The sequence below is a fragment of the Vicugna pacos genome, chromosome 16, assembly GCF_048564905.1.
Source record: "Vicugna pacos chromosome 16, VicPac4, whole genome shotgun sequence".
NCBI lineage: Eukaryota > Metazoa > Chordata > Mammalia > Artiodactyla > Camelidae > Vicugna > Vicugna pacos.
Genome location: NC_133002.1, coordinates 50,781,816 through 50,806,290, shown reverse-complemented (window position 1 = coordinate 50,806,290; position 24,475 = coordinate 50,781,816). Strand labels below are relative to the sequence as shown.

The following is a 24,475-nucleotide window of genomic DNA, read 5'->3' as shown; positions in this document are numbered from 1 at the left end:
TACCTCTTTGTAAAAGATGGGTGAAAATAGTTTCTGTTTAAGTGCCCCCTTGTGGTAGATGATATGTGGAATCCCTGCGAAAGTTTTGAAACTATGTAAATTGCTCAGTTGACACTTGTGTGGAGATTTGATACATCCTCTCCCTGGAAGCCCAGAAGCTTAAAATGATGAATCAATGGACCTGTTGCCCAAGGACGGAGGAGCATGTCTAAAACAAGTCTGTGGCAGTGAATACTTTTTAATTGTCATAGTAGTTATTTATAGAAATTCAGTTTTCCTATTATTGCTTTTATTTGTTTAATACTCACTTAAAATGTGTTATTTGTACAGGTTAGTGAATGAAAGAAAACTCATTCTTACATAAGAGTTTGTGATCTGAGGAGCCGAGATATTGAGCAGTTTAGAGATAAGTTTCAGTCCAGTATATTGTGTTTTGTTTTGTTTTGTTTTTTGCAGGGGGAGGTAGTTAGGTTTACTTATTTATTTATTTTTTAGAGGAAGTACTGGGGATTGAACTGGGGATTGGACCCTGTGTATGCTAAGCATGTGCTCTACCACTTAAGCTATACCCTCCCCCCTCAGTCTAGTATATAAAAGGGCTGGTCTTTCTTAAATATTGCTTTCATCCTGTCAGTCCTTTGCTGTGAAATTGGGACCTCTAGTGAAATAGACATTGCCAAATTAGATCAGCACCTTTTCCTGTCACTGTCCATTCTGAATAAAATTACCTTGAGCACAGCATTTTAAAACTCTGCATTTTTTCATTTTCCAGAAGAGCTGATGTATACTTTTTAGCCTATACAACTTCCCAGCCACACCTCCTCATTCTAGCTGTAAGCCGCCTATTTACTTGCTGGCTTAGTTGCCATCAGACTTAAATCTGTAACCCTTGTGCCCATCTCCAGCCTGTGTATCCAGCAGCCTCCTAGACGTGTCCGCATAGCATGCACCTCAAATACAGCAAATACAACATGTCTAAGACTGAACTCATCACTTGCCCCCATTACCTCCCCTTCATTCAGTGTTCCCATCTTAGTAAATGAGATCACCATCGTAAGATGGTGCTCAAGCTAGAGACCTGGGAGTATACTGTTTGTTATACTTTTTAATTACCTTTTAAATATCGAATCCGTTTCCTTCCTTTCACACTGTCCACATCATCTCAATTAGACTAGTTTAATAGTCTCCAAACTGATCTGTATGTAACTCTCCATTCCCCAATTCTGTTTCCCCTAAGTTGAAAAACCTTTTAATTACATACTTCTGTTTGCTCTTAGCAGAAGGTTAAAAGGTCCCTAACTTTGTATATTTAATTTTTTTTTTTGCTTCCTACCACCCACAACAAAATAAAAAAGCAAACTAGAATACCCAGAAACCTTTCAGCCTGCTTAACCTATTTATGCTGTTTCCTAGGGCTTTTCCCCTAAATTTCCCTCCCTGTTGCACCCTGAAACACTTTTTTTTTTAAACACCCAGCCCACTTGTAACTACTTGTTTTAGTGTAAATATCACCAGCTTCATAAGATGAGGAAAACAGCAGCAACCCTGTATATTGCACCCACTGGGTGCTGTCAGTGCGTTAAGCACTTTTCATACTTTAACTTGCTTATTCCTCACAACAGCATTTTGGTATAAGTACTGTCATCCCATTTTTCAAATGGAAAAGTTGAGGCATAGAGAGGTTAAGTAATTTATCCAGTATCACACAACTAGGAAGAGGCAGAATCAAGATTCAGTCGCAGGCATCCTGGTTCCATAATGTGTGCTTTTAACTGAACTCTGGCCGCCTGACCGAGTTTTTTGTCTTTAATCTCTGACTCTCGAGTTGCATTAGTTTCCTGTGGCTGCTGTAACAAAGCAGAGTGAGAAATTAATTTTCTCACAGTTCCGGAGGCTAGAAGTCTAAAATCAAGATGCCAGTAGGGCCATGCTGCCTCTAAAGGCTCTAGGAGAGAATTCTTTTCTTGCCTTTTCCAGCCTCCAGTGCCCCAAGAGCTCCTTGGCTTGTTGGTAGCTTAGTTCCAATCTCTGTTGACCTCTGTCTCCTCAGGGTAGTCTGTCTTGGCGTTTTCTGATGAGTGCCTCAGAATTCTTCCAGCCTTTCCCCAGTATCCAATTCCAAAGCCACTTCTACGTTTTTGGGTATTTGTTTTAGAGCACTTCATTTCCCAGTATCAAAATCTGTATCAGTTTCCTGGGGCTGCCATAACAAATTGTTTTAAATTATTCAGTTTATGGACAACAGGAATTTATTCTGTCATGATTCTGGAGGCTCAGTTCCATGCCTCCGGCATAGCTTCTTGGTGTTTCTTGGCTTATGGACAGGAACATCACTACAAACTCTGCTACTGCATTTACATCACCTTCTTCACGGGTTTCTTTAAATCCTCTCCTCTTATAAGGACAGCAGCCATTTGATTTAGGGCTTGCCCTAAATCCAGAATGATTTCATCTCAAGATCCTAAGCTAATTACACCTGCAAAATCCCTGTTTCCAAATAAGGTTACATTGTAAGGTTTCAGGGGGACATATGTTTTGGTGGGACACTATTCAGCCCACTACACCTTGCGTTCCTCACTCTTAGTTTCTGTGAATTTGTTTAGAAACGAAACTCAAAACTTACTTTTAGTCATTAACCTCTTATCTTGCCTCGGTAAAAGCTAAACAGACTTTAAAATGCAGGCATATAATCTATAAGTTTGCTCTTAATTGTATTTTTGGCAAACATTTTCATTTCAGCCTATCCTCCCCTGCCACCCAGTGGGCTCCTCGCGCTGCTCCGTGACTTTCGAGAAGCCAGCCAGTTGGGGTGTGCAGAAAGAACACTGTAGGCATTGTGGGGGCAGAACTTCTGGAGAGTCCACATTCTAACTCCAAAACCGAATACACATACACATCAGTGTTTATTTGTATAGGAAAGCTGTTGTCACTTTTACAGTTTTTTATGACAATAATCTTGGTTATATAAACTGTGTGAATGTGCCCAAGTAGATCAATATTAAAGCAACTTTTCTTTGAAAGCATTAGCAGCTACTATTCACTCAGTTTTGCTACTTTATGCTTTTAATGAATTTATCCTTCTGCAGCTGCAAGAAGAAAAAAATTGTCAGTGTTGAGTATTATCTTTGATGAACAGAATAAAAAATAATTGTATAACATCACATTTCCAGAGGGACACTGACAAACTGTACATCTGGGCAAAAATACCAGGGCAGTGAAGACTGGAAAACATGCTGTAAGAGGAGTGATTGAAGTATCTGAGCATGTTTGGACTGAAAAGAAAAAACAGAGTAAAATTATAGATATTGTGAAAGATTTGAAGAACTGTGTGTGGGGGAGGTGTTAGGTTTATTTCACAGAAATCTAGCAGGCAGAACCAGGACTGATTGGTGAAAACATTAGGTTTGTGTAATCTCATTTAAAGGGAAGACTTTCTGAAAGACCAATTCCAGTCTCGAATGGACTGCCACCATATAAAGTTGTGAATTCTCTGTCAAGATGTAAAATTGTGTTCTCTGTTAAGGTGGAAATTCTGTGGATGCCAGTACAGACTAAGTTAGTCAGTTGTTAGAGACCCTTTCTGTAGTCTGTGAGTTGCTTGTCCGTTTAATTAAATTTGTTCCCGTGACATCTCATTTTCGTGCTGAAATCTTATGCTTATAAATTGTTTTCTACCCCAAAAAATGTTTTTATGTAGAATATTTTTCTTGTTCCATTGAGATTTGTAGATATTTCTGAATAAAGAGGGAAAACCAAACAGTTAAAGAAATAATTCAGTATCTTTGTAACAAGGGAAATCCTTAAGATTGATATCTTAGAAAATAAAGAATTAGGCTGTCCTGTAATTCTTATGCTTGGTCAAAGCTCACTGTGTACTTTGTGGGGGGTAATTAGATTAATTAATTAATTAATTAATGGAGGTGCTGGGGATTGAACCCAGGACCTTGTGTGTGCTAAGCATGCACTCTACCACTGAGCCACTGAGCTATATCTTCCCCCCTGTACTTTCTGATTTGATATTGCCACTTAGATTTTTGTTATGGTATTACCCTTGGAAAGCTTTTTATTCTTTTTGATTAAAGGAGTCTGACATCTTTAACATTTTAAGTTGGAATAGGGCCACTGTCATCACTCAATGATAAGAAGTCAGTAGAAATACCCATTGTAGGGTGAAATCTCCAGCAGCTTAAAAAAATGATTTTCAGAAATTTTTGTAAAAAGCTTCTAACAGAGGAGTATACTAATCTCATGTCAACGGATGCCTTCTTCAAAGAGCAGAGCTAGATAACAGGGACCCTTTATTAATCTTTTTTTTCCAACTTTAAAACTTTTGATGGTTTTGCTAGCCTTTTATTTACCATGATTTAATATATCCCTTCTTTCTTCAGAGTTATTGAATGACTCATTCCTGGAATTCTGTGAAGTTTTAATTGATTTACTACCCTTCTAGTAATAGTAATATTTTCTATATATTGATCACTAATGATGTGCCCAGGCACTATGATAGATGCCTCATTATGATCCCTTTACTTACCTTATAATAGCTTGCACTGGCTCTGAAGACAGGTACTGTTATCCCCATTTTATCTGTTAGGTAAACTCAAGGCACTCTATTTGAACAACCTCTAATTATTTTGATTTCCTAGCCCACAGCAGCTTAGGAGAAAATATTGTGCTCATCGTCATGGAAGAGAGGAGTGAGTGCAGCAGCAAAGAGGAATATCTAAAAGCATGACACACAGTTAGGTGAATAAAATGACTCAGAGGCTCAGAGAGGTTGTATCTTGTCCACGTTCACGTATCTTATAAGTGACCTTGCCTGTTTAAAGCCAGACCTTTCTTAAAGCTCTGTTCTTTCAGCGCCTTGCGCTTGCCTTTGAGTAGACAGGAAAGTTAGACTCTTTCTTGTCAGATACCTCATACACACTCCTGAATTCTTTTTGAGAGAGAGAACTGCTGATACTAGTGTTTCTAAATCTGGTCCTAGACGTTAACTTGCCTTGTGTTGGAAGCGACCACCCTGTTGCAGTCTCCACCTCCGTTACTAGTGAGTGGCGTCTTTAGAGAGATTTAAGCAGGAAAGGAAGCCGCTCCTCTCTCCAGTTTGATCTTTATTGTTTATAAGGCAAGATGAGAGATGAGACATTGTCACTTGTTTGAGATGGCTCAAGGACCAGAATTTAGCAGAACGTTTACACCATTTTGATGGAAATGTTTCTAAACTATTGTAATGTGGCCCTGCTCTGTACCTGCCACATACTGAGCATAGTTTAAATATTTCTGGTTAAAAATCCTGCTCATCATATTGTTACAGTGATGATCTTAAAATTGTTTGAAGTGTAACCAAGACTGTCCTGCACCATGTACTCACATGCCCTGAATTTTAAGGTCCTGTTTCTGTGTGTCATGTTTTTAGATAGCCTTCTTTGCTGCTCTACTCATTCATCTCTTCCCACAACTATAAGCACATTATTTTTATCCTAAGCTGCTTTGGGCTAGGAACTCAAAATAATTAGAGGTTGTTCAAATAAAGAATACCTTGAGTTTGAATGAGACTTGAGGGCATCTCTTGTGAGCAAATATATTGAGCTTTAGTGCACAACCTTTGAGTTAATGTATTTTAACTTTCACTGGATAGATTTCTACATCTAATGTAGAAAGTGCTTTTTTGCTCTTTTTAAACAGAGAAGAAGATACAGAAAATGAAAATGAAAAGAAAATTTGGTACTACAGCACAAAGGTCCAGCTTGCAGAATTAATAGACTGTCTAGACAAAGAATACTGGGAAGCAGAACTCTGCAAAATTCTAGAAGAAATGCGTGAAGAAATTCACCGGCACATGGACATAACTGAAGACCTGACCAATAAGGCTCGGGGCAGTAACAAATCCTTTCTGGCGGCAGCTAATGGTGAGAGGGAAATTTCCTCATTTTACTTTTTGTTCAATTTGTGATAAACTCTTGGTATGAAAACACTGCAGAATTTGAAGATACATTAAAAAATGATGAATATTTTGCTTTACTTCTGTATTTCATTTTCCCAAGAGAACTTTGTTCATCCTGGCATAAATGAGGGATCCTGTGCATTATAGTGTTTTGTATCTTTCCTTGGTCATTACTGATATTTCCCAATTTATTTGTTTCTTTAGTTCAAGTGTTTTATTAACTCTTTTGGGGAGTCCTATTTTTATTTATGAGACCTGGTGTTCTTTTAAAATGTACTCTTTGTTTTCTTTTTTTCTAATAAACTTTTAATTTTAGAGTAATTCTAGACTTACAGAAAAGTTGCTAAGATGGTTCAGGGGGTTTCATATACCCTGTTATCAACATCTTAAATTAGTGTGGTATATTTGTCATAACTAATGAATCAAGGTTGATATATTGTAATAAGTCCGTACTTTATTCAGATTTCCTCAGTTTTTGTCTAATGTCCTTTTCCTGTCCCATGATCGCATCTGGGACACCACATTATATTTAGTCTTCGTGTCTCTTTAGGTTCTTCCTGAATGTCACGGGTTCTCAGACTTTCCTTATTATTTGATGACTTTGACAAGTTTTGAGGAGTACTTTTCGGGTATTGAGTAGAATGCCCTCAAGGTGGATTTGTCTCATGCTCTCATAGTTAGCCGGGAGTTGTGAATTTTGGGGGAAAAGACCACAGAGGTGAAATGCCAGTCTCATCATCTTATCAAGAGTACCTGCTATCAACATGATTTATCACTGCTGATGTTAACCTTCATCCTCTGGTTGAGGCAGTGTCTGTCAGGTTACTCGACTGTAAAATTATTCCTCCCATCCATCCTGTGCTTTGGGAGAAAGTCACTACACATGGCCCACACTTAGGGCGGAGGAGTTATGCTCCACCTCAAAGGAGCAGTTATCTACATACATTATTTGGGATGTTTCTGCGCAGGCGATTTGTCTATTCTTCATTTATTTATTCAGTCATTTACATCAGGATGGACTCATGGATATATTTTTTTATACTTTGGGTTGTATTACAATTACTAACTTATTTTGTTGCTCAACATTTTGCTTTTTAAAAATTCTTTGCTTTTAACAGATAATAAATGCCTATGTACAAAAGGTTATAACTGGAAAAGTCTCTTTTCCAGAGACAGAGATTAATGCTATTTAAAAAAATCCTGCCAGACATATGCTGTGCAGGTTTAATAAGTATCACATGGGTTTTCTAATAGTGCCTTAGACTTAATATAGGTAAAATGATTAGGTAGGACTCTGAAAGTACTCTTTAACTGCATGGTTCTGCTCTTTTACATATATTCTCTGCTCTGCATATAATCCTATTTTTCCCATTCTCCATTTACTAAAAACTTTCCCCATTCTCTATTTGCTTAAAATGGAACGTTTACATTTAATAAGTGTATTTAGTTCAGCTATATCCAAGCTTGTCTCATACATACTGCATCAATTTTCTCTCGAATTCATGATTATTTTTGGAGAATGATATGCTGTCATATACAAATACTGTTGCACACAAATATACTTTGTCTTCAGAAACTAGCAGACTTAGTTACCAAGGACTATGTTTATTCATACCTGGTCATTGGAAGTACTTTTCTATTTGATCTGGGTTTTTTTTTCATCAGATAAGTGTTACTCATCAGAATTCTTTGGGGAGGTTAATCGCAGTCATATGATCCCTGTCTCACTCCCTTCCATACTATAGATCAAATAATAGAAAGTTTTATAAGTTTCAGTCAGGTTACTTCCCCTCTTAATTTCTTTTCATGAATCATGGTGTTAAAATTGACAAATCCCTTCTTGCTCTCTTGCATTCTCAGCTTTTAGTGCAATAGTGAAGAACCATGTGGTCCCCTCAAAAGCAATGTGAAGTTGTTTTTATCAAGTGTGTTGAATTAGAATTTTCTAGAGTGAGCTTGTCTGTGTATAAAATTGTAAAATTAGTTAAGCGTTTTATAATAATGGAAGCTAGCAGAGAGAGCTCTGAGTGTTAGGACACAATATGTTCTTAGAGCCAGGGTTAGGCCACGGTTTGTGTGCAGCCACCCTCTTAATAAAACTAGAGTTAATTCAAATAAGGTAAACTGCACCTTGGATTTAACAGTGAGATCTAAACAAAGAGTGACATTTTTCTTCTTTTTTTCCTTTTTTCTTTTTTCTCCCCCTCTCTTTTTTTTGTAAGGTGCAACCAACGTGGTACTAGAGGAGGAGGGATTCACAAGAATTGAAAATTGATGGGGAAGAGAAGGGGAAACTAACATTTTTGAGTACCTACTGTGGGCCAGGTGTTCACCTAGGTGTTTTACAAGCCTTTAATCCTCTCAGCAGCTTTCTAAGGAATGTATTGGCAACGAATTAAACATTCAGATAGAGGGATTCCCCCACTAAAACACTGGTTTGCCACCATTACTTTTATTTGCTCTCTCTAGCAACCAACATCTTGGCTATGATAGTCAGTTTAGGAGCATCCAGCCCAGGTAAATACCCAAAATACTATCTAGTGGTATTGTTTAACTTGGAATTTTATGAGATTGAAAAAAAAAAAAGCCACTGGGCTTTTGAAATAGCCAAGAATAATTTGTGGTATCATAACATTGATTTCAGAATCACAGCTCATCCTTACGACTTGACATTTTTAACTTCTCAGATAGTATAAATCCTTTGAGATGTTTAGCCGTCTGGCTTTTATATACATATATGTCCACTTGAGGAGAGTTTAATTCTGTTTTTGATAGTTGAATTTTTCTTTTCTGTTTTTTCCTAATATTTCACAAAAAAATCTCGGACGTACAGAAGGCTGAAAGAATTATACAGTAAACACCCATAAGCCCATCATCTGGATTCTATAGTTTATTATATATTTGTAACTATAAATAGTTTATTGTGTTTATTTTGTCATATACCCTTTTGGTGATTTTGTTTTGTAATGCTTTATTTTGCTTCTTTGAAGGAAGTTTATTTTTGGAATAAACTTTTCTAAGAGGAGATAGTTTTTAAAATCTGTTAGGTTATTTCTTTCTGTATAGTTTTGAAATATTCCTGCAATGTATAGGACATATATGTTTATGCATATTTATTGTAGATCCGTTATAACCTAAATTGATTATTTCTTCTTTCATCTTTAATATGTATATTTTTTCTCTCCCTGACTTTTTTGGTCTGTTTTTCTATGGCTCTGAGTACCATAGTTTTAGAACTGAAAACAAGCACATATAGGCTGATAAATACGTGTATGCTTGATAGAGTGGTTCACAAGAGAGAATATTTGAAACTAGAACCTTTATAGAAAATCAGAGACCTTTGGTCATTCTGCCTGTGCTTTTCATCTAACTTAAGTCATCTAATAATTAGGTTAAAAAAAAGAATGTTGTTCACTTCCAGTAAATGACACTAGGGAAATTGAGAGGGATATAAGAGTTTGGTTGGGAAAAGCTGGGAGTTGAAGATCAGGGTGGAGCTATGTCTGAAAGTAAGAAATAACATGGCTCTAAGAAAAGCAGATGATTGGTACTTATAATTTCTTTTTCTACATATAAATATCTTTTAAAAAGAGTGACTGAGATGAGATACTTCCATTGATAGGTTTAGTGTACTTAGCAAGAGTAAATGCAGCCAGGGCACACAGGAACTACAAGCAGTGCGTACAGACAGGTGAGAGGAAATGATGTAAAAAAGGATCCTGGGATGACATGGATGAAGAGGAAGATAGAAAATATAACAATTGGAATTCCTCTCTTTGAAATTGTTGCCCTATAGCTGACTTACATGATCATATAATCACTGGCTTCTTAACTCTTAAAGGAATTAGGAATAGAGACTGAGAGAGAGTAAGGAATCAACTCCAACCACCTCAAGTGTAATCATTTTACCAGAAAGATCAGTGTTTTTCAGTGATGACTTTACAAGGTTTTTCAATCCTAGCAAACATTCTAGAAACCTACAATTTAAGAAATATTGATGAAAATGAAAGTAGAGAACATTTAAACAAAGGAAATTTTAAAACCCCAAAAGAAGTCTAATGAGTGCATGTCATTGGCATTAAACATGTTTCTTCTTGTTCACAAACACTGCACTCTAGTTGGTAAATTTATTTTTCATGGGAGTACAGCTTAGCAACTCTGAAACTAATTTACTGTGTATAATAGGAGTGACTAAATAAATAGATATATTGTAGATAATGAAAGCAGAACTTCTGTCAGAGAGACAAGTTAGAGAAACAACAGAGCAATGCTTGAATGAACCACACAGGTACCCCCCTCCCCCGACAGAGAGATGCAATTGATGTGTGTATATACATGGGTTAGCATCCATGCGTACATTTCCTAGCTCTGTTGATGGAGAGAGTGTAGAAGCAGTGACACCCTTGTTGTAACAAGTACACATAGTGCCCAGATCATAACTTCTAAACATCATTCTCTGATAGATATCACTCTCTGATTTATAAAAAAAAAAAAAAGAAGGCTCCTTGAGAGGTGATGGATTGTAGGGCTGGGGCAGGGAAAATACAAGGTGAGTCTGGAGCATCTTGTAGTCCTGGTAAGTACGAAAATACTGAATCAATGAATGAATGATGGTTAAAGGATACAGGTCTAACCTGGAAAAGCTCCCAATGGCCAAAGCTGGAACAGTTTGAGCAACAAAATAAAAAATGATAGTAATGGACCATAACCCAAAGAATATCATTAATATCCAGGAGTCCCTGTGGTCTGCACCAGACTGTAGTATATTACTCTGCCCAAGTTGAAAGAAGATGAGAGCCCTTAGGGATTGAGTGAGCAGAAACTTAGGGACTGCAGAGAGAAATGTTTCCAAATGCGCCTCTGTTTTCTCTTTTTACAGTGGAGGCCTTAGGGTCAAGTAGCTTGCAGGCTCACATAGCTAATTCAAGTCTAGGTCATGCGTCTCTAGGTTTCTGTCACTGTCCCACACTGCCCAGTCTGTGTCAATTTACAGTTTTTCTCATATGGCAGAGGATATGACAGTAATCTCTATCAATCTCAGCTTTAAGAGGTAGACTAATTTTTCTTTCTTTCTTTTTTCTTTTAAAAGAAATTAGAGCCTGTAATTAGCATGTATTTTTTAGAAGTGAAGATAAACAAATTGATTGAGTTTTCTAAACATCAGAATTTTATTGGTAATCTTGACCCTTATTTCATAGTTCTAATGCTTTTAACAAATTTAACTTTAATAACTTCTATTAAAACTCTTAAGTGGCATTTGTAATACTTTTATATTTGGTATATATGGAAACATAATGTTTTATTTTATTGTAGAAGAAATTTTGGAATCCATAAGAGCAAAAAAGGGAGACATTGATATTGTTAGAAGCCCAGAAGAAATAGAAAAGGACAAGAATGAGACTGAGAATAACTCCAAAGACACTGAGAAAAGCAGAGAGGAGTTTGAAGACCAGTCCCTTGAAAAAGACAATGATGACAAAACAGCAGATGACGATCCTGAGCAAGGAAAATCTGAGGGTAAAAGCATTACTTGGTTAAAAAGAAATATTTCATCAGTGTTATGAAGTCTCCAGTTTTGCTTGCAAAATGAAAATGAATCTTTTTTATTATAAACAGCTATTTAATTTTACATTTCCTCCTTATAGCATGCTTAATCATCGTAATGAGTTTTAATATATTGGTGGATTTGCTATAATGTTATACCCCATCTCTATTTATACTTTCTAACAAGGTGCCATTTCCCTGTGAGATTTGTTGGTGAAAAAAATACTACTTTTGTACCAGAATATGCACTTTGGTATGTGATAAAATATGTTCATTTTAAAATTAACTTTTTAAACATTCTTGATATATTAAATATTCTTAAATGCCTTTTAGATTACCTATTGCAGAACTATCCCAGAATCTAATTGCTTCAAAATGGCCATCGAGTAAAAGGTTTTTTGATGATCATTCATTTTTCATAGTTGACTAAATGTGGCCACTTGTCCTAAAGCAGTTTTAAAGGATATCTTTAAAGTTTTGTTGTGCATTTTACTGTAGAGCCAACAGAAGTTGGGGATAAAGGTAACTCTGTGTCAGCAAATCTTGGCGACAACACAACAAATGCTTCTTCAGAAGAGACTAGTCCCTCTGAAGGGAGGAGTCCTGTGGGGTGTCTCTCAGAAACCCATGATAGCAGCAACATGGCAGAGAAGAAGGTGGCATCTGAGCTCCCCCAGGATGTGCCAGGTACAGACGGCAGTGTATCAATGCCTCTGTAATGGGGGGGAAATCCTTCCCTTTTGAGTAAAAGCTGAATGTCACCTAAAACTTTAAAGTATGTTTTCATTCATGCTGCTTGCTTACATAAGTGCCATCCCTTATTGCTAAATTGTCACCTAACATTTGGAGTTTGACAAATGTTCTTGCATTTAGTGCTTGAAACTCATCATAATATTCATGCTTTAAAAAGTTCATTTAGCTGTTTTTGTCTAATAGACTTATTTTTATATTTTAATCATCAAACCATAGTGGCAGATATTTTGGTTTTAAGTACTTACATACTAATGGCTCAATGTTGAATGATCTGACCATTCCAGTTCTATATTTACTAACAGATTAATTTTACGTTTGCATGTATGTGGTCATGTAAGTTTTTTTAAACATTTTAAACCATAATGTTACGATAGTAAACCATTGTCATAAACATTTTTTGTAAGATATATTTTGACATGGAAATGTAAGTTAACCAGTAATAAATATTTTAAACTTTTTAAAATTAAAATTATATTCAAAATAAGTTACATCACACCAAGAATGTCATGTCTTTCCTTTTGCCATTTTTAAAAATGAAAAAAATTTATTATAGGGTATTATATGTATTTTTTGAAAAACAAATTAGAAAATTTAGATGAGCAAAACAAGAAAATAAACACTGCTGATCTCATCAAAAATCAGGAATTATAGTTAATACTTTGATGGGAATCCTTAAAGAATTTCTCTATGTATTTTAAGAATACTATGTAATTCTTTGCCTTTATTTTTTTTCCTCTTTATTTTGGTCATTCTGATAGGAACTTAGTGATATCTTATTGTGATTTGAACTTGCAATTCCCTGGTGACTAAGGATGTTGAGCACCTTTTTGTGTATGTGTGTGTATGTCATATTTTGTGTGTCTGTGTGTGTGTGTGTGTATGTATACGAATGTATGTGTCATTTGGATATCTTCTTTTCTGAAGTGCCTGTCACTTCTTTTATTTCTATTAAGTGGTCTCTTCTTTTATTTATGGTTGTATCACTGGTCAGGGTCAGTCCAGTCCCTCTACTCCATCTTGACTGAAAGCAGAAGTTTCTGTGTTGATTTTTTTAAAACTTTTAACCCAATCTCATGTTCCTGGAATAAACACAACTTGGTTGTAATATATTTTTGTTCTAAAGTATTGTTGTATTCGATTTTTTAATATTTTGTTTAGGATTTTTGCATCCGCTTTCATGAATGAGATTGGCTTATAGGTTCCTTCTCTGATAGTGTCTGTGTCAGGACTTGGTGCCTAGACTGTGCTGGCCTCATAAAATGAGTTGGTACAAACTCCCACTTTTCCTTTTATCTGTAAGAGTTTCTGTGGGTTGGCATTTATTCTTTAAATGTTTGCTAAAGTCATCTGGTCCTGGAGTTTTTGTTGTGGGACAGTTATTAACTGTAGATGTCATTTCTGTGGTAGACTGTGGGTTATTCATATTTTCTGTTGTTTTCTTGTGTCAATTTTAGTAAGTTTTCATTTTTCTAGGAATCTACCCACTTCATCTAAATTTTAAATTTCATTGGCATAGTAACATCCTGTCCTTTTAATGTCTACAGGATCTGTAGTGATGTTATCTTTTTTATCCAGAAGTTGGTTCTCTGTTTTCTTTTTTAATCATTTCACAAGACCTAACAAATTTTATTAGTCTTGAAAGAAAAATAACTTTTGGCTTTGTTGATCCTATTAGTATGCTTTTTCTGGTTGTAAAAAAATCTTTATTACATTCCTTTTCTTTTCATTTTTGTGAATTTTTCTTCTTCGCTTTTTTCCCCCTAAACCACTCTGTTATGGTATAATTGACATACAAAAAGCTGTACATATTTAATGTATACAACTTGATGAGTTTGGAGAGAAATACACACTGTGGATCCATTGCCACAATCTATGGCATAAATGTATCCACTATCTCCAGTAATTTCTCATACCCTCTTTATTATTTTTTCTCCTAGCTTCTTAAGATGGATGCTTTAATGATTTATAGTTTTTATTTTTCTATGTCTGTTGTCAAGGTTGTAAGTTTCCCTCTAGGTACTGCTGTAGCTGCATCCCATAAATTTTCATATATAATTTTGTCTTTGTCATTCAGTTTAGAATATTTCCCAATTTCCTTTATGATGTGTTTTTTAAAAAAAACCCATCGCTTATTTAGCAATGTATTGCTTAATACCCAAACATTTGGAGATTTTTGAGTTATCGTTTTGTTACTGATTTCTAGTTCAACCCAGTGTAGTCAGATAACAATCTATATATGGTTTATGTCCCTTAAGATTTGTTGAGGCTTGTTTTGTGGTCCAACATTTGGTTTACATTGATTAACTATCTCACATACACTTGAAGAGGATATTTATTTTCAGTTTTTGGGTGCAGTATGGGACAATTAGGTCAAGGTTTTTAATTGTGTTTTTCAAATCCTTGTTATTTTTCTTCCCTCCCTGCAAGATACTTTTATGTTATTTCTAACTATTTACTGTGAGATTGCCTTTTTCTCTTTTGAATATTTTTAGTTTTTGCCTTATGTAGTTTGAAGCTGTGTTGTTAGGTACACATAATTTTTATATTTTTTGAACTGACTTTATCATTGTGTAATGTCCTTTATCTGTAATAATATTCCTAAACTGTAACAGCTCTATTTTGATTAGTATTTGTATTGTGTATCTTTTCTGGAATAGAAAAATCTGTAAAAATAACTTGAGAATTTAAAATCTCTTTAGAAATACCTCTACTTTAGAATATCTTTATATAAAATATATTTTTTGAATTTCAAACTATATTTTTTAAAGTCTTACCAGAGAGCGCTATCATTTTCTTATGACAGGCAGCATTATGCAGAGAAAAAATTAGAAATCTATAGTCTAAAAATCTGTGGGAGTGAGAACATCAGAAAAATGGGCAGATTTCATGATTTCAAATTGGGTATGATGAGTGATTAGAAAGATTTTATGTGCCTGAGACTGAAGATTAAACTGAAAAGTTAGACCATATTTTGGGAAATGTTGGTAAACATCACTTTATATGGTTAATCTCTGAATACCTGTTTCTCACATGTGTCCCCCTGTGTCTACACTCCAGACACTTCATTTCAGTTCATGAAAATAATTGTGCTGCCAAAAATGACTTCTTACAGCAAGTGTGCTGTTTATTATTCAATATAACTTCTTTGTAGTTAACAAAAAGCCCAATTTCAGAATTACACTTTTGTTCTGGATTTTAGATTTGAAGCTTTTTGTTCTAGAATGTTGATTTTTCAGTTTATAAGGGGAAAGAGGGAAGTGTGTCTTTCCAGTATTTTAAGTTCAAATTCAAATTCACTATTGAGAATTTGTATTCAGACATATAATGCAGACAGCGTTTGTTTTATTTAAGTTATGCCTTTAGATTTAATACCTGGGATTAAGAAAACATCAGCAGTAGATAAAACTGGCTTTATTTCCATAACTATTTTTAATTGCTTTGAAAATGTTTCCATGGATGTATTGCGACTCTAACATCTATAATGTTGAACTGTAAGACATGTTGATTTAACGTATTTCTTAACTTTTTGGGATAAATGATATCTTAAAAGATAGTACTTTGCTTTAGGTTTGAGTTTTATTACAAGGGAAACTCAGTGGATATAAGAGGCTTTTGAATATTAGGTGCTGAACTGATGTATTGCCCACATACTTTTTCCTCATTGAATTGATTGAAAATGGCTTTTGGAGGTTCTGTAGCTACATATTGCTCTTTTATTTCTTATTCTTTTTAATATGTTTGGTTTTAGCGTCTGGTCTAGAATTTTTGGACTATGAGGACTTGTGGCAGGTGATATCTTCTTTATGGTGTTTTGAAGCAAATGCTTGAGACTTCTTTAATCCTATAGCTTAATGAAGTAAAGAGTTCTAGAACAAAGTCAGCATTTTAAACTGAAATGAGGAAATACACTGTTTTCCACTTAAGACAAATTAACAGAACTGTGTATTATGGGTTATAATAGTCCCTAGCTCATTAACGCCTTGAAAATTTAAATGGATAGATTCTGAACTCAGTTTGCTTTCAGTGGATTAACAGGATTTTTTAGATTAGAACACCTTGATGAGGGACTGTCTGCCTGCTCTTTTATGAAGTTCCATTATCTTCCTAATATCAGAGAGCACTTTCTCTGAAGTATTTTAAGATATCTATAGTCCGAATCTCTGAAATTCCTATCCCAGAATTATTTTCTTAGTTAAAACCATGCTTGGGGTGTATTATATGCTAAAAAAAAGTTTTTTTGTGGGCTGGTCTAGAATCGAATCACTTTTTCTTACAGTTCTGTGAGAAAACGCACTCTGAATTTTGAGCTCATAAATGAGGGGATGTCTTTCTATGCTGTTGCATTACTTGAGAAGATGGTTTTTAGACGATTACAGATTAGGAATACTGCGCTTTACAGAACCAGAGCCACAGCTGTGAAAGGAATGATTAGTGAGGAATTTGATGCTATTTGTGTGAGACTTCTTTTCTTCCAAATATATGCGTTTTCCAACATGGGTTAGCTGATTATATTACTGGCTTGCAGCTGTCAGATTTTAAATTTGCCATTTCTGTCTTTCATATAAAATTTTCTTATTATGAACATGCACAGAAGTTCTTATTTTCAAACATGCACAAAAATTGAAAATAGTATGATGACCCCTCCCCCGTAGATCTAACACTTAGATTTTAAAATCATTGATATTTTGTTTTTTTTGGGAAGGAGGCTCCAAATTTTTTTAAATGTCCCCCTTTGACCATAGGTATGCACTATTAGATAAATCATAGTCCTTAGTTAATTGCACTCATCACTGGTCATTTCATAGTCCCCCTTAATTTATTCATTCATGTTTGAAATTATCTTTGTTAGTGAAATAAACATCTAGGAACCTATCACCCAAAGCAAAAAGCTAAGTCCTGCTTTCAAACTAACCTGCGTCAGACCACTTCCTTAGTCCCATCCCCTGCATCCTTCTCTCCTGCCTGCAGTGATTGTCACTCTGAATCCTGTGCTAACATTTTGTTTCCTTTTTATAAGGGAAATCCAGTAGAATTAAGACTGTTAATACTGGAGGTCAAAGTGCTGTGTAACTCACATACTCTTGCTTCATTGAGTTGATCTACATGGTTTGCTAAAAACTGTTTTGGTTGTTTTAAACTTTATAGCAAGTGTGTTGTGTTAAGTATACTGTGTTAAGTGTGACTTTGGGGGGGGTCTTAATTTTTTCACTTTATGTTACTAATGTATGTTGCTGGAGTTCTTTCATAGTAACTGCATTATAATATTCCTCTGTGGAACTATACCACAGTTTATTTATCCCCTTTCCTGTTGATGTGAATTTGGGTTGTTTCCTACTGCAGTATTTTAAAGCAAATCCCAGACATCATGTTATAATCAGTACTACGTACATCTCTGAAGAATATGGACATTTTCTTACATAATTTAAGTGCCATTATTATTTTAGTAAAATGGACAACAATTCCTTAATGTCATCTACTGTCCAGTCAATTTAAATTTTCTCATTTAAAGATTTTGTTAAATATTTGCTGTGTTTTAAATAACTCCAAATAAGATCCCCATACGACATGACATTTGCTTTTATATCTACTGAGTCTCTTAATCTAGAGCACTCTTCTCTTCCATGACTCTCTCTTCTCCCCCGCAGCCCCCCATGCTGTTGATTTGCTGAAGGATCCTAGGATATCCTCCATGGAATATCCCACATCCAGGATTTATCTTTCCTCTTCCTAGTGTTGTTTAATTTGTTTTAAAGTCTTGATTAAATTCATTTTCAAGTATTTTTGGCAAGAATATTTCATAAACTATGTTCTAGGTATTTCCCATCATATTGCATCAAAAGGCTCATGATGTCTGTATGTTTTACCTTTACAAACGCTGAGATTGATCAGTGAATTTCAAAATCAGTTATCTATTTGAAAGTTATGTGATTTCTAGTTCTATCATTTTTTCAGTATTTTTTAACTGAAATTCTTCTGTAAGGAATTTTCCCTCATTAAGGCTATTTGAATACCTTGAAATATAATTAGAGTAGGAGTAAATGCTTAATTATTTTTCTTAAAATCTGATTTTCAGAGTTAGGAGTTGGTGTCCAATTATCTTCAGTGATGATTCATGAGTTACGGACTTTTGCGGGAAGGGCACAACTTTCTCATTTTACATGTCTGTCTGAACTCGTGGGTCTTTATATATTCAGTGTGTTTCAGTCAGTTGTCGTTACCATTCATTTTGCTTGTATTGATCATTGGGAGCCCCTTCCTGTTGGCTTTTGAGTCCTTTTGCTGTGCATGATCCCTGTAGTCCTCCTTAAGGTTCTTTGCTTTTTGGCAGAGTAAGACGTCTGAGGCTTAGCTTACACACTTCCTACCCCAGACCTGCAAGAAGCCCTGGTCCCTTCTAGTGGGGAATAATATTTAGAGACTACAATTTGGGCCCACGAGTGTTTACTGCTCTTGGGCTCTCACTGCCTCTCAGATTTTTTGGTGGTAGTGTTAGGAAATACGTATTTTAGAACAGAAAAAGACCAATTCATTTTGGCATTTCAAATTCAGATCAAAGATTACATACTTAGTTTGTGTTTTTACACTTGTGTATCTTTTCCCTTATACCAAAAGCCTTAGTTCCTAACAGCAGTAACTTAATAGTGTATTTGCTTTATCTCGATATGGATGTTCATTAATAATAATACTGTAGTATTAATATAATTATTAATATCCTGATTTGCAATAATAATAGTAATGAGGGGAAATGGTTTAAATATCATAGTAATTTCATAATACCAATATTCCTCACAGTAAGACTACTGAATGACATTTAGAATTTTTTTTGCAGCTCTTAATTTGTCTTTATACCATATTTCCAGTAAGAACGTACAGTCAGAATACTGTGCTCCAAATTCACTTGAAATAATCTTTTTCTCTGTATGGTTACTGCTGACAACTTCATATATAGTTAGCTTGTTTTGTTTCAGTTTGTTTTCAGTTTTTAATGATTGCATTTCTAACTTTAATTTTTTTTTAAAATGGGAAACATTTACATGATTCCAAAGTCAAACTGTGTAACTATATATTCAGATAATCTTTAGCTTTGTCCCTTCCCTCTCTAGGCAGCCATTTCTTTCCCTTTCCTTATAGGTAGCCATTTTTTAATATTTATTTTTGGCTATTCTTCCAATGTTTTTTGATAAATAAAAGCACCATATGTCCATAAGTTCATATTTCTCTTCCCTTCTGTCACAGTTAGCATGCTGTAAGTAGTATCCTGTAACTTTCTTTTTACATTTACTCATAAGATCATTTCATATGTAGATACAATGATTTCCTCAGTCCTTGTTCGGGTGCATGATATCTCATCGTATGTGCCATTTTTTTATTCAGCCAGTGCCCTACTGATGGGCATTTTGCTTCTGGCCTTTTGCCTTTCTAAATAATGCTGCAGTGAGTAGCTCTGTAAAAAAGTAATTGAGTATTTTTGCCAGTATGTCTTGGGATAGATTTCTGGACATGGGATTTCTAGGTGAAGACCAAACGCATCTGTAATTTTTCTAGTTACTGTCAGTTCCCTTCTATCCACTTTGCACGATGTTGCACTCCCTCAGCAGTGTGTGGGAGTACCTAACCCGCTGCTTCTCTACCTGAATGTACTGTGAGAGAGGTTTTTTGCCAGTCTGGTAGCTGGGAGGTCATTTCTCCAAATGATTTTACTTCTCATTTCTGTTAGTTTGAATTAAGTGAGTTTATTTCCATGTTTGAAGGCCATTTTCATGTCTTTTGTCACTGTTCACGTCTTTTCCATTTTTCTATCAGGTTGCTGGGTTTTTTCCACAAAAAAATTTTAGGAGCTCATGATACATAACAGATAGCCTTTGTGATATCAACCACTTTTTAATTTAGGTGATTGATTTAAAAGGTACGTTAAGAGTGGCAAAATGAAATGCACAGAGAGGCTCTAGATTTCTTTCTTTTTTTTTTTTTTAAATTGAGTTGTAGTCAGTTTACAATGTTGTGTCAATCTAGATTTCTGAACTACAGTGGAAAGACCTCGGCTTTTTCACAGCAGTGTTCATTCTGATATACTTTTAGGAACTATATACTCTTAGTGATACTATTATATTGTTCTTGAAATTAACAGCCACTTAGGCATTACCTTCTAGTAAAATTTAGGGGTGTAGAATTCAGGCAGAAAACCTTAGAGATAAATAATCCTGTTTAATTCTGTTTCTAATATTTGAATACTTTCTAAAAATTGAGAATATAAATGTCAAATTTTGAGAGATTATCTCAACAAAATCACTTCTGCAGTATCTGATACATCATAAGTTTTGTGAGATAGTTATATCACTTTATTATTTTGGAAGATTGTCTGCTTTGTCCTGCAGACTAAGGTGATAAGACTCTGAGTTAATGTTAAGAGATGTAAAGAAGCAATTCATAGGGTGTTGCTTGCAAATTTCTTTTCATACATTGCATTATTCATACATGAGCAGCTCTTCCTTTTAAAATCTAGCTTTGTAATGCAATCCTAGAACAAGTAAATGTCTTTTCTGACAATTAGTAATTTTGATGTAATTTCCAATTTAAAAATCAGATATTCTATTTTTCTAGAAGAACCTAACAAGACATGTGACAGCAGTAACACTAGTGCTACCACTACCTCCATCCAGCCTAATCTGGAAAACAGTAACAGCAGCAGTGAACTAAATTCTTCCCAGAGTGAATCTGCTAAGGCAGCTGATGATCCTGAAAATGGAGAAAGAGAGTCTCATACACCTGTCTCTATTCAAGAAGAGATAGGTAAGAATACACTTCATGCATTGAAACAGACTTTTTAATTTTTTTTTTAATTTTTAATTTTTAAAATAAAAGTTTGATGGGGGTGGGAAGATTTAGATTTTCTTTTTTCTTTTTTCTTTTTTTTTTTTTAACACAAGTAGAACTGGCGTTCATTGTTTTTGTTTAAAAAAAAAATACAAGCACATATGAAAAAACGTGTGTTTTTCACACCCCCTCCCCAGAGGTAACCACCGTCATTTGGTGTGTAACATTTTATATCTTTCTCCGTACAGTTACATGTGTGTTCACAAAAAGTTTTTTTTTTAATACATATATAAACGGGATCATTTTGCATGTATTGTTCTGCATCTTGCTTTTTTCAGTCAGTCATACATGTAGGGGATGTTTTCATGTTATCAACTGAATTTACTCTTTTTTTAACTGCTGCATGGTACTCTACAGTACAAATGAACTATAATTCATTTACTGTTTATTAATGGACATTTAGGCTGTTCCATTATTACAACTAGTGGTGCTTTTTAACTTTCTCAGCATACATCTTTGTGTACTTACGCAAGTATTTCTGACAGTATAGAAACAGTTAAGTGGAATTGCTGGATCATATGGTAGGTACATTTTTAAAATAGTGATGTCTACTGTTTAATTGTACATTAAAAGGGATTTATGCCAATAATTTATATACATATGTATTTCTTCATATTCTTACCTGTATTTGACATCACCTGTCTCTTACATTTTTGCTGATGGTGAAAAGTACTTCATTTAAAAATCTGCATATTCTTGCTTACTAATGTGGCTGAGTTTCTTTTCATGTTTTTGTTAAACTTTCTGTGAATTGCTTGTTCATACCTTTTGCTCATTTTTTCCTGTTGAGTTTTGGTATTTTTCCCTAATGAGTTTTAGGAATGCTTTATGTATTGTAGGTATTAATCTTTGATTTCACATATATACTTACATAGTAATCGCTTGTTTTTTAACTCTTATTTTATACGTAATTTTTAATATTTTTTGTGCAGTTAAATTTATCAATCTTTTTCTTTAGGATTTCTCTGGATTTTATGTCTTACTAAGGAAGACCATCCCTCTCCCAAGAATATACATATATTTTACAGTAATTTTACATAATACTTCTATAACTCTGTTTTAATACTTCTGGTGTATAATTTTGTATATAGTATGAGATTGATCTGTTTTAATTAGGACCTTTTCTATTGCAAGTGACCAAATCAGCTTCAACTAGCTTGAGTAAAAAGGGAATTCAATTAGCTCATATAATTGGGAAGTCCAAGCCATCATCAGGCGTAACTGGACCCCCAGGTATCAAAACTCTTTCCGTTTTCCTCTTTCTGTCTCACCTTTTGGATCTGCATATATTTCTGTGTTAACCTCATTCTCTCCTGATACAGACAGGCTTTTTCCAAGTGGCAGGGAAGATGGCACCAGCGGTTTGTATTCATATCTTTCCAAGGTCTGTGACCCAAAGGCAAGGCCCCTACTCCTGCTTCAAATCAAAAGTCCTTGAGGAAGGAATTTGAGTGGCCTATCTTGGACATATTGTTCCCACTCTTGTGGCCAGGGCAGGCAAGGTATTATGACTGATGGCTCCATCAAAAATACAGGATTTGAGTGAGGTCGGAATGGTTTTCCGAAGAAAGAGAGATGCTGGTAAAGATAGGAAACAGTAAACAGCCACAGTTCCACCCGAGCTCAGCACAGACGTATGTATTCAAATTCAGAAATGGCTTCTGCCAAACATAATGCAAAGACCTGAAGCACAACTGAAAAAATTTTCAAAAACTTCTCTCCCAGAAGTACATCTGATGATTTTAATTGTTTTTAGGATTTCTGTGTGTTCTGTATTATTTTTGATTACATCTGGATGTGGCTTGGCTCGATCTCATAATTTATGAGCCAAATTATGAATTTAACTACTTGTAACTCTCATTATTCTGATGGTGGACAATGTTCTTTGATAAATCTGGCTTCCATTGGTTTTCTGGGATGATGGAAGTGAGACACTTATGGGAAGATCCCCCTTCTGGAGGCCATTCTGCTACAACAGCCTAGATCCAGCTGCCTTCTGTCAGGGATGGGCTGCTGGAAATTGCTGTAGGTTTGAATAATTATACTTTCCAGTTTGACAGGTTTGGAGTTTTTCTGGCAGTAACACCCCCTTATAGATTGCCTAGATAATCTAGGTAGTACCTAATGCCCAGAAACTTGGCTCAGGACACCTGAAGGTAAACCCCCTCTATTTGCCCAGTTTGTCTGCTTAGCAGACTGGCCCTGGCCCTCAAGTGAACAAAGTCTGGCTGGGCCCCTGCCTCCTGATAACATTAAACAATGAGCTACAGAGGTTGGAGTAAAAGCTGCTCTGTACTCTGCCTGCAGGCTGTACCACAGTGATTCGCTGCTTTGTAACTGAGGAATATGGCCTTTGGGCAGGATGCGTGTGTAGTGACCTCCACCTCAACCTTGTTCCCTTTCTCGACTTCTTTTGGTCTTACCCCCAGGGATGAATTTTCTGCTCCTTTCCCTTCTTTGCACCAAATTTAGCGAAATTGCAAAGGACTGACTCTCAGCAGTGGTGGATTGTTGGTTCTAAATTGAGGGGCTTCTTTTTAAAAAAATGCAGTGCCATTCCCTTTCTGCTTTTAGGAAGTCTGACCTAGACCAAATGATGTCGAAAACGTCTTTATTGTAGGATTTCAAAAGTGGTCCCAACAAGTAGCCACTGTATTTCAACATGTTGGCATCAAAATCCAGCACGGGTAGAATCATGGTATGAGACCCAGGAGAAAATTGTTGATAATCTAACCAACTGCTTTGCTACCACACATCAATCGAAGGTTATTGGCTTTCCAGCCTGGATGGCAAGATACTCAGGACTCCTGCTCCATCTTGGTGTAGTCAGTGCCGTATGTTGAGGCCAAAATCTTAACATACTCTACTGGGTTATTTAGAATTTGTTAGTTGCAAGGGACAGAAATCTACCAGACTTGCTTAAAAAGGGAATTTTGTTGGCTCCTTAAATTGAAAAGTCCAGAGGCAGTGACAGCATTGGGTGTGTTACTGGACCCTGGGAGCCAAAAGAGGAGGTCATGGGTCTTCCTCTCAGATGCTTCCCTGCTCTGGGATGGGCTTATTGTATTGCTGAAAACTTTCTCCATGTTGTGGGGTCAACGTAGCCAAACTTAATTTATACCCTCTTTGCTCACTAATACAAAAAGCAAGACTGTTTCTCCAGCTCCAGACTTTAAAAATTGAAATAGGATGCTGGTTGGCTTGGACCACATAGCCAGTCCTGGAAAAGTCACTGTGGACAAGATTCTTGATTTGCAGCCCTAGCAGGGTCACATGATTGAGGTGGGGGGAGAGTTATCTCCCCAGAGTAAAGAAGGGGTGTTGAACACATAAAGTTAATAGATGTTTCCTGTATTGTCT

General features: G+C 35.5%; 1 protein-coding gene across 12 annotated transcripts in view; it reads left to right on the top strand.

The window, feature by feature from the left end:
• BPTF (bromodomain PHD finger transcription factor) overlaps positions 1-24,475 on the top strand; it is a 127,730-nt gene that overhangs the window by 34,555 nt on the left and 68,700 nt on the right. For 9 of the 12 annotated variants that reach the window (XM_072939437.1, XM_072939436.1, XM_072939434.1 and 6 more), the window contains exons 3-6: positions 5,686-5,909; positions 11,258-11,461; positions 11,987-12,175; positions 20,843-21,031. In XM_072939437.1, coding sequence (XP_072795538.1) covers positions 5,686-5,909; positions 11,258-11,461; positions 11,987-12,175; positions 20,843-21,031 — 806 coding nt within the window. The remainder of the gene's footprint in view (positions 1-5,685; positions 5,910-11,257; positions 11,462-11,986; positions 12,176-20,842; positions 21,032-24,475) is intronic. The other 3 variants (XM_072939432.1, XM_072939431.1, XM_072939433.1) reach the window with 3 other exon arrangements.